Source organism: Cheilinus undulatus, linkage group 2, assembly GCF_018320785.1.
Source record: "Cheilinus undulatus linkage group 2, ASM1832078v1, whole genome shotgun sequence".
Taxonomy (NCBI): domain Eukaryota; kingdom Metazoa; phylum Chordata; class Actinopteri; order Labriformes; family Labridae; genus Cheilinus; species Cheilinus undulatus.
Window position 1 is genome coordinate 11082815 of NC_054866.1, and position 10538 is coordinate 11093352.

Consider the following 10538-nt stretch of genomic DNA (forward strand, 5'->3'; position numbering starts at 1 on the left):
CCACAGAAATTTGCTTAAAATATTATTTTATGAAATTAAAAAATAAGAGTAACACTCATCCATACTTTTAGGAATTACATTCCATCTAGAAACAATAGTCTGCTCAACAAAATTAATGTTACTATCAAAACAGTAAATCACATTAAAAACATCCTCAACTTACTTTCATATACAATATTCAGCTTGAATAAATAGTCCAAGTCTTATTCCATCTCAGACGGTGGCAATGTCACATGAGCTCGCTATTACATCAGGTTATGATTTTATGATCAGGTGATTTCAGAGACTTGCTATTCCTTAGATTTAGATAAACTACTTATAACATTGATATTAAGTCATTGTTGCGTAAGACCAAGACTATGAGCTCAAAAAGCATGTAAAACATTTAGCATGGAGCTTTAAATGTTTTTCTTTATGTTGTATTATTAGGCTGGGCTAGTCTCAAAATAGTAATAAATATTGTTTTTTGTAATCAGAGATACAAGCTGTCCTTTATCTTGCTTGGCTTAAGCTTGTTTCAATGTAGTTTCTCGTTATTAAATAAGAACAACAAAAGAGTTGGCTTCGTTCAGCGTAACAAGCCTCATATTCAGAGCGACTCGCCCAACCTATCCTCTGACTCCTAGTTTTACCTGAGCTCAGGTTCATCCAGTCAGTATCAAAAAATGTGCATAGAGTGACACTCTTCGGTCAAGAGATGAACAACAGCGGGCTGTGATAAATGCGTAGTTGCTAAGTTTGTCCCTTCCGTCCTACTGTTGATAACCGGTGCTGTCATGTCGGCTCCCATGATGGTAAGTTACCCTTCAAATTTCAACGTATTCCTAAACGTACATAAAGAAATTCATATAGTTTGTTATTCTTGTTAAATTGTTGTGAAAAGCCTTCTACCCCTTTACAGTTCGGTCGAAGGCTGATAGCGTATGTTACTGCTGCTATTCAAGGGTAACATCAACATGCTAACGCGGTGTTATGGTTTCATGTGAGACCGTGTTAACTGGCGACTCAGAGCAGAATGCGTCTGTGGTTGTCAGTGACGACAGCTGCTGAACACGCAAAGTCATTACAACAATTTACTTGTTTAGTTTGTCATTGAGGAGTAATTACAATATTTTTTATTAAGAAACAAAGAGATATTATTGAGTGCTCTTGTTGTTGAGCAACTGTCACCTCAACTACGACAACCTTTGACGCATTCGGCTGAGGTCACCAGTGAACACGGTCACGTTTCAAACCAAAACAGCAACGTTTAGAGTTTGCTTTGACAAATATCTACTTAACGACATGCTTATACTGTACTGTCCCGACCAAGGACTTCATACAGCTAAAACAGTGTTGACGACATGAACCCCTTGTAGAATTATTTTTACGTGGTTTATTTTACTCTACATTAAGTCTTCTCCTCTCCACCTCGCTTTGTAGTCTCTGCAGAGATGTTGCCAGCGGTCAGCTCTCCTCCTCATTGCCAGACGACCGTGGAGCTCCAGCTCAGTGTCTCCTCCTCCCCTTCACAGGAGGCTGCTCCTCTTCCTCACCCAGCGTTACTATGATGTAGAGATGCTGCTCAGCTGGAGGGCTCAGTGGAAGAGGAGGGGGATTGAGAAGAAGAACGCGTAAGAAACATTTTTGATGTCTTGGGTGCAAAGATAGATACAATCTGCTGTATAGACCCCAGGTAAAGCAGAGTAAATGAAGTGCATTATCAGGTGTGATCAGTAAGTCCAAACTACTTAGAAAAACATGAAATTAAGTATTCACATTATTTTGGATATCTAAAGCAGTTTGTAAAAATGCAGTTAGTCAGTTTATTTGCAGAAATTACCATCAGAGTGGTACAAAATGTATGCCTCTAAATAATGGCAGAGTGTTTTAAAGGTTAGCTCAGAGTTTTTTTGTGGTGGTAATAATAACATTATTGAAATACATCAATCTTGTGCTGATTTTTTGCTTTTCACTTGCATTAGAGCAAAACCTCATATCTCCATTTTCCGTGATTTTTTTTTTTTTTTCTCATATTTCAATATTGGTCACCCTTTATATCTTTAAGTGGGTTTATACTAATTTCAAACCAATAAAAAGTGTCAAAAATATGCTAACTTTGACCATTCAATGTTGAATCATTTGAACAATACAGCGTTTTTTCTTTGTTTGTTTGTTTGTTTTTTTGTTTGTTTTTTCATTCCCTAAAAAGTGGTCATTTCGGAGATATGAGGTTTTGACCCAACAGCAGCATTATAGGTCATACAGCAGCTTCAGTTTAAATTTCAGTCAGTTTTTTTATCCTGGTCAAAAATCTATACATGAGCTACAAGTATATTTCAAATGTAGTTTATCAAATAACAGTGTTATGACTAATTTCCACCTCTTTTCTTACAGTTATTATGGCTACACAAAGAGGTTTCATGGACCAGACATAGCAGCAGCCTATTACATCTTGAGTATGAAGGGCGGATTCAGGTAGGCGCTCTGTTTGTCAGGATGTAAATAAACTGCAATCATAGTGTGACCTGATTCAAAGAAGACAGGACAAAAACAAGGGAACATGCGATTTAACCAAAAGGTACTAAACTTTATTACAAAGATTGCAACATTATGATTGAAAATGCAAATGGAGAGTTAGTGTGGTGAATAGAATGAACAGCTCAGTGAAAATGTTTTGCCACAAGGACTGCCAAGATGTCAAGTGGCCTGGGGTTAAGCTCTGAGCAGAGAGAGTGTGTAGGTTGATTACTGAATCACCTAAAAGACTAGCCAGCTTCACCCAGTTGCAGCAGAACGCCACCTACCAGAAACCTGCAGAAGCAAAAATATAGATGCAGACAGAAGGGGGCAACACAAAACAGCAGGCCCCACTTGCAGGACGCTTCAGAGCCTTTCTAGTCTTTTCATTACAATTGGGGATGCACAGTATTAACGGTATGATATCAGTTTTGGCAGAGATTACATTAAAATTTGAAAAGTCTTTTTTTTTTTTTTTGTTCTTCCTCATTTCCCAAACTTTTAAAGTGTTTGAAGTACTGACATTTTAGGTCTTAACTACATTTATATGTCATTATCTATATGTATATAGTATATTTAATAATTTAGCTTAAAAAATTAGACCTGTGATTGTCAGCGACCTTAAGGTATCAAACCAAGTTTTTTCCCCCATATTTTACTCTCAAAATGCTTCAAGAAAGCTGACTACTATAAGAAATACTACTGGCCTTTTATCTTCTGTGTTCCTACATTTTTCATCCTATGTATATCATTAGCCTCATAGCATAATTGCCCAAGTCATTTTTGGCTAAAGTGCGATATCTGCCCAACTCTACTCTAACGCTGCTGATTCATTGTGCCATACTGCCTATATCCTCAGTCAACCAGAGTGCTTGTTATTGTACTTGATCACTATATGTCTAAGTCATCTATTAATTATTGTCTATTAAGTCACTTTTAGTTGTTAGATAGTCTTTGTTGGGTCTTTTCTTTTTCAGGAAACATGTTCACACATCTGGTAGAACTTACTGTTACAATATAAATTAAAAAAAAATCTTTGTCAAAATATGTATATTATCTTTTTTTCTAAAACCTTAAAATATGACTTATGCAATTATGCTATAAGGTTAACAATATGTAACAGTGGTGGTAATATAACAGATTAGAAATTGTAGATGTTTTGAAAAAGGTTTTAAAAAGTATTAAATTTGATGTCAGATCTTCTGTATAAACTCTGTCATGGGCCCTGGGGGGGGGCCTTAAGCAATCATGGAAGGGGGAGGAGGGTCTTGGCAAGGCTAAATTAAAACAATGTACAGTACATTGCTTTGCAAAGCAAAGCATAAGAAATTTTAGTGAGACACAGCTTCCAGGTAAACTAAACAAAGATGTGAAAATAACAGGGTTCATATCTCACCCTTTTCTTGACATGTACCCAACAGTATTAAAGAGAGAGACAAACTTGATCTTTCTACCACAGCCTATCTATGTGAGATAGGTTTGTCATTGTATATTGATGCACGTTTGTGCTGATGTGTATGGTAAGGGTTGGGAGGTTTTGAAAATGTTTTCATCAGCCAAAGGCGGGCACTACAGAAAAAACTTTGGGAAGCACTGGGCTAATCTAATTTTATAAATATCACTACCTGACATCAGAAAAAAAAACAGTTGTGCATCTCTAATTATTATACATGCCAACATTCAATCCATTTAAACTGTTGGAGGAAATGTTAGCTTTATTTTTGCCCTTTTTAATGAACTGAATATAAAGGAGATGCTTGACCCATGTTGCTCAAAAACCCAAAGTTTCAGGTGATTACCTTCAGATGTTATTTGACGGTAAGCCTTTCAGAGAGTAATCTGAATATACTGGACATTTTACGTTTACTTATTTGCATGTGGACACAGTCGAGTATCATCTTTTTTACATGAATTGTGTTGATATAGATAAATTGTGTGAATAAACAGATTAACATATACTTATTGGAGAAACAGTGAACAAGGTTAGAGCTTGGATCGACCACACACGAAGCAGTTTCTATATTCAGCCCTCTGTGACTTTTTTAGACACTGCTTTGTTACTCAGAATTGCTCGCTGCACATTCACTGATGCTATGCAAGGGTCATGGCCTTACAAGTTCAAACACTGAAGAAGGCTATGTCCTCAGGAAGTGAATGGGTTCAGTATCTCACCTAAGAACATTTCAATGTGTGGACTAGAAAGACCAAGAATCCTACCAGCAATCTCTTGATAAGTGGACAACAAAAAAACAACAGAAATATGTATTATTCTTTTATCAAATCTTGTGACCTGCAAGCAAAATAGGCATATTTTAAGCTGTTATATTGCAGGAGATTCAGGTTAGTATTTGTTTTCTTGTGATTCTTTTTGAACTTGTGTTGCGTTTAGCCCTGAAAACTTACTAATTGTTTAATTAAAAGGAAGAGCCACGCACAAGAAATGTTTTGCTAGGACATTACCACTACATTGGGCTTTATTTAGCTCATTACTGACTAGATTGATCCTCAAACAAATCTCACCAATCAGGTGAAAATAAATGTCCAAACCTATTTTACACTCTCAGCTTTGAAACAATTGTAAAACAGTGCACATCATTTTCAGATTCAACATGCTGAATTTCTCATACAGTGGTTTGTGTATCCTTAGGTTTGTTGGCCAATCAGAGTGGTTCCTTACTGACCGCAGGGGCAAATTCAACTGGGACTTCTTGAACCACAAAGACACACAACTACAGGATGTAGACATGAGCTACACACTTACCAACTACACTGGATTGGTGAACTTGGGTAATGAACGTTTGCCATGTCTATATTGAATGATCTTTACTTTCAGTGATATTTCAGATGTTAGCTAAGTGTTATTCTACTTTGCCAGAGGGGCAGCGATCTTTGCGGACTCTGTCGTTAAGAGGATGTCCTGAGGTTGATGACTGGTTCCTTGCCAGGCTCCACATGTTTCAGGACTCTCTGGAGGAACTCGACATCTCGCACTGTCCACGCATCACTACAGGAGGCCTGGCTGCACTCAGGAATCTCAAGTAATTGTTTAAACTCTCACAACAGATTTATCATAACCAAAACACTTCTGTTGTATGAATATCATCACTTCATGTGCATATATGTGCAGGGGACTGCGGCGGCTGGATGTATCATCCCTCCCTAGGATTTCAAGTCCTGGGCTGGTCGTTATCCTGCTTGAGGAGATGTTACCACAGTGTCAGATCACTGCTACTGGCTACGATTACAGCCTGAGACAGGATAATGGAGATGAATCAGGGGAGCAGATACAGGGGCAGAGGTAGGATATACTTTGGGTGTATTTGCATAGAGCAGGGAAGTTAGACTTAATAAAATGGAAAGGAGATACACAAAAGCTGCACAGCTGTACAGTTCAGTAAGATTCAGTGTAGTTCAGTACCATTCAGTTATTTACCCAAAATAACTCATTTGTACTGTCTTACTCTTTGCCAACGTTTTTTTGAAGTACCAGGGTGGAGCTATTAAATTAGTGGCTTCACCTTTGAGTGTTTTTATGACGTCAGGGTATTAATTAGGTTATGAGCCCTTCAAGCCCACCTACCAAGTATAGGTATGGTTGAGTGTGGAAACACAAGTACTGCATTACTCTAGCAGGTTAGTGATATTTTCAACTCTTGGAAGAAAGCAGCTAGCTGGTTGCCTTTGTTTCCAGTCTTTAGTCTGTGAGTCTGTGTGAATAGGCCTCAACCAGGCTTGCACATCTGGGCATTAAAATTTTGTTTAATTTTTCTATGCAAAGCTGATTAAACTCTGTCAGGTTGCACAGAGATCAAGTATGAACAGCCTTTTCAAGTCCAGCCACATATTCTCTATTGAATTGGGGGTGTTGGCCACTCCAGAACATTCACCTTGTTGTCTTTACACCATTTCTGTGTAGCTTTCTCTGTATGCTTTGGATGGTTGTCTTGCTAGAAAATAAATCTTCTTCCAAGCTGCAGTTCTCTTGCAAACTGAATTAGATTGTTCTCCAGGATTTTCCTATATGTTGGCAAATCAATTTTACCCTCTACCTTTACAAGGCTTCCAGGTCCGACTGCCAAGAAGCATCCCCATAGCATGGTGCTGCCACCACCATGCTTCACTGTGGGGAGGGTGTATTTGTGGTGATGTGCAGTGTTAGGTGTCCTCCAAACATAGCATCTTGTCTGATGGCTTAAAGGCACCATTTTGGTCTCATCAGACCAAAGAGCTTTCTTCCACTTGACCACGGAGTCTCCTACATGCCTTTTGGTGAACTCTAGTCCAGATTTAATGAGTTTTCTTCAACAGTGGCTTTCTCTTTGCTACTCTCACATAAAGCTCTGCTGGTAAAGAACCCGGGCACCAGATGTTTTATACAGAGTCTCTCCTATGTCAGCTGCTGAAACTTGTAACTTCTTCAGAGTAGTCGTACGTGTTTTGGTTGCCTCTCTCACTAGTCTTCTTCTTGCACAGTCACTCAGTTTGTGAGGATAGCCTGATCTAGGTAGATTTACACATGTGCCATATTCCCTCCATTTCTTGATGATGGATTTAACTGAACTGATGAACTGAACCATCCCTTGACTTACACATTTAAAAAAACATTTTCTCTGAGTTGCTTGGAGTGTTCTTTTGTCTTCATGTTGTAATGGTAGCCAGGAATAGTGATTAACCAGTGAGACACATTGACTTCACTCAGGTGATCCCCATTTCACTAACTGTGAGACTGCTAGCACCAATTGACTGGACCTCTGTTGAATTAGGGATGAATATTCTACCTTATTTTACCTTATAGATTTTAATTCAATTGACATTACTTTATAGAAATCCTTTTCACATTAAGAGTTTTTGTGTATTTTATTTCATCGAAAAAGCCAAATTACATTGATCATGATTAATCTATAAAATAAATAAAATGGTTAAACATTCAAGGGAGTGAATCCTTGTTTGTAGGAAACTTACAAAAGTTAAATTAAAGTCCACTTTTGCTGAGAGCGAATAAGCCTTGAGGTTCTCTATGACTAATAATGTTTGACCCATAGTCAAAGTAATTTTCAAATAAATGTAGGAAACCACACTAACATGTCTTAGCTACCAGTGTGGAACAAAGTGCACCTAAAACTGCAGCAGAGGTGTCAGAAATGTCAGGCTAGCCTATATTTGTTTTTCCTGTGCGACGTAGTTGAGAATCACCACTGAGGGAGACTACTCGATAGAAGCAAATCACAAAAACCTATAATCAGTCAGTGCATTAGTCATATTTTAATCTTTGTCTTATCTTCACTTTTTTTCAGGTAGTTTGAAGACTTTGTGAGGCAGAAACTAGCCAGGACTGATGGCTGGGGCAAGACAGAAAGGTCCAGAACAGAGAGAAAAGAGGCTGCAACCAAGAGGAGCTCGCCATCCGTGGGCCAAGAGCCTGAAAAGGAACAGAAAGACTGCAATAAGTGGCAAGGGACTGTACTTGCAGAGTACTCTTCAGGTCTTTTGACCACACTTTCAGCATGTTGTATTCACTTATTCACACACGGATGTCAGAGGTTGTTTTGTCAAGTGTCCATTTATAGCAGCATTCACTTGCTGCTAGCTTAGTCTCTGGGATCAGTGTTTTGCTTTGGAAAATTTTGACTGCAAGAGCTTTAAATGAGTGGCCAATCAGACTGAGAGACAAATCTCTACAGCAACCGCTGCGCCTATGTGATGAACTTGTGGTTTGGAGCTGACCCTGAAAGTCACATAATCATACAAAGTTTTTTTGTTTGGTCAAACCCTCATTTTTCATCTGTGTATGAAATTTTTTATGATTAAGTTCTCAGGAATGGAATTGTATCGTTTTTAATGCTGCTGTTATCAGTTAACTGCACGTTAAGGGCTTTATTTATTTTCCTGTTTTTCATTTGTGTAATGCTTTTCTTCCACATGGCTCAGATGGACATTTATTGCAGTTGAATCTGTACACGGGCTAATTCTGTCACACATAGTGAGTATGTAAGATATGATGGTAAGCCTGGGCCTTAACTGCTTGGCCAAATTTCATGGTAAAACATTTTATGTAAATAAATCTCTACTCCCTAAAGTCCTAGGCTCTTGGCGCTGTATATTTTTTTATCTTCATGTCTGATCGCATTGGTTTAAAAGGAAACGTGACAGCACTTCATGTAAAATGAAACAAAACCGAGTATTGTTGCCATAGAGATGTTGACCAATCAACAACACCTTGAGCTGCAGTTTCCGTTAAATATGAAGCAACCAGAAAACCAACCTGTAAAGGCAAGAGAGCATAAACACTAAAACCCAGGGTCATTCAACCTTCATTTACTCTGGAGAAATCATTGAGGGTATGCCCTCCTTCTCAGTGACATCCAGAGCAGGATTATATTTACCATGGTTGGTTAACAACAATGGTTAAAGGGTAATACATCCCAGGGAGTAAATGCTTTTTATAGGCACTGTATGTTTAGTTTTGTTTACGTTTAGGTTTAATTTCAGTTTAAATAATGCATCTTGCAGGTTGTAAAGTGCTTGTATTGTATATTATTGTATTTCAGTGGTCTTCTGTGGAGTGTCAGCAAAGCAATACAAGACTGTCATCAGCATAAAAATGGTCATTGCAATTAGACAAAACAGAAACAATATAAGATGTACAATGCAATAAGTACAGGACCTAATACGGAGCCTTGTGGAACCCTTTTTGATCACATTAAGTATGCCGACTGATCATTCACTGAAATCTCACGATGTTGTCTATGAGACAGATAATCATCGAACCTTCGTACCCTCTGCAGGAGTAGCATATGGTAGGATCAACTGTATTGAAAGGTTAAGATCCTAAAATATAGTGAAAAATCTTTTATTTTACAACCCCAATTCCAAAAAGTTGGGGTGCTTTGTAAAATGTATATAAAAACAGAACGCAATGATTTGAAAATCTCATAAACTCATTTTATTCACAGTAAAACATAAACAATGTTGAATCTGAGACATTTTACCATTTCATGAAAAATATGAGCTCAGTTTGAATTTGATGGATGCAACACATCTAAAAAAAAACAAGGGACATGGTAATGTTTACCATTGTGTAGCATTCTTTCTTCTTTTAACAGTCTGGAAACGTCTGGGAAGTGAGCAGAGCAGTTGCTGTTTTCTGAGTTGAGTTTTTCTGATGCAGGATTCTAGCTGCTCAACAGTCCTTGGTCAAAGGTTTTTTGTTAGTGAAAGGTCTGGACTGCAGCCAAGCCAGTTCAGTACCCAGACTCTTTCACTGTGAAGCCATGCTGTTGTGATGGATTGTATGTCGTTGGCATTGTCTTGTTGAAATATGTAAAGCCATTCCTGAAAGAGATGTTGTCTGGTTGGGAGCACGTTGCTCTGAAAGCTCTTTATTCTTTTCAGCATCGGTAGTGCTTTTCCATATGTGTGAGGCACTAATGCAACCCCATACCATCGGAGATGCAGGCTTTTGAGCTGTGTTCTGACGACAAGCTGGACGGTCCCCCTCCTTTTTAGTCCACAAGACTCAAGTTCTGTAGTTTCCAAAAAAGAATTTCAAATTTCAATTAATGTGATCACAGAGCAGTTTTCTATTTTGCCACAGTCCATTTTAAATGAGCTCTGGACCAGAGAAGATCGTGTTCACATATGGCTTCTTCTTTGCATGATAAAACTTTAACCTGCTTGTACTCGATGGTGGGATGTTCAAACACTTCACAATATTATGGTAAGGAACATTTTTCTGAAATTGTTCCACAAATTTCAGGTGCAGTTTTTCGGATATTAATGAACCTCTGCCCATCTTTCCTTCTGAGAGACTCAGCTTCTCTGTACTGCTCCTTTTATATTCATTTTTCTGATCTGTTGCCAACTCAACAAATTAGTTGCAATTAGTTGTACCACTTACTTTTCCAGCCTTTTCTTGCTCGCCCCTATTAAAATCAGATGTGTTGTTGCTATCAAATTCAAAATGAGCTCATATTTTTCATGAAACAGTAAAATGTCTCGGTTTCAACATCTGATATGATGTTTATGTTCAGTTCTGAGTA

General features: G+C 38.1%; 1 protein-coding gene across 1 annotated transcript; it reads left to right on the plus strand.

Moving 5' to 3' along the window:
• Positions 1 to 748: 748 nt before the first annotated feature.
• dmac2 (distal membrane arm assembly component 2) lies at positions 749 to 8578 on the plus strand. Its single transcript, XM_041799641.1, has 7 exons — positions 749 to 794; positions 1423 to 1613; positions 2377 to 2457; positions 5147 to 5286; positions 5375 to 5537; positions 5627 to 5797; positions 7794 to 8578. Exons 1-7 carry the CDS (start codon positions 777 to 779, stop codon positions 7795 to 7797), a joined length of 768 nt encoding a protein of 255 aa, XP_041655575.1. The 5' UTR covers positions 749 to 776; the 3' UTR covers positions 7798 to 8578.
• Positions 8579 to 10538: the final 1960 nt, after the last annotated feature.

What these genes read in the sequence shown, in the direction of transcription:
- dmac2 (XM_041799641.1), top strand. An exon ending in GGGATTGAGAAGAAGAACGC is followed by an intron (nt 1,614 to 2,376) that starts GTAAGAAACATT and finishes CTTTTCTTACAG; the next exon opens with TTATTATGGCTACACAAAGA. An exon ending in AGTATGAAGGGCGGATTCAG is followed by an intron (nt 2,458 to 5,146) that starts GTAGGCGCTCTG and finishes GTGTATCCTTAG; the next exon opens with GTTTGTTGGCCAATCAGAGT.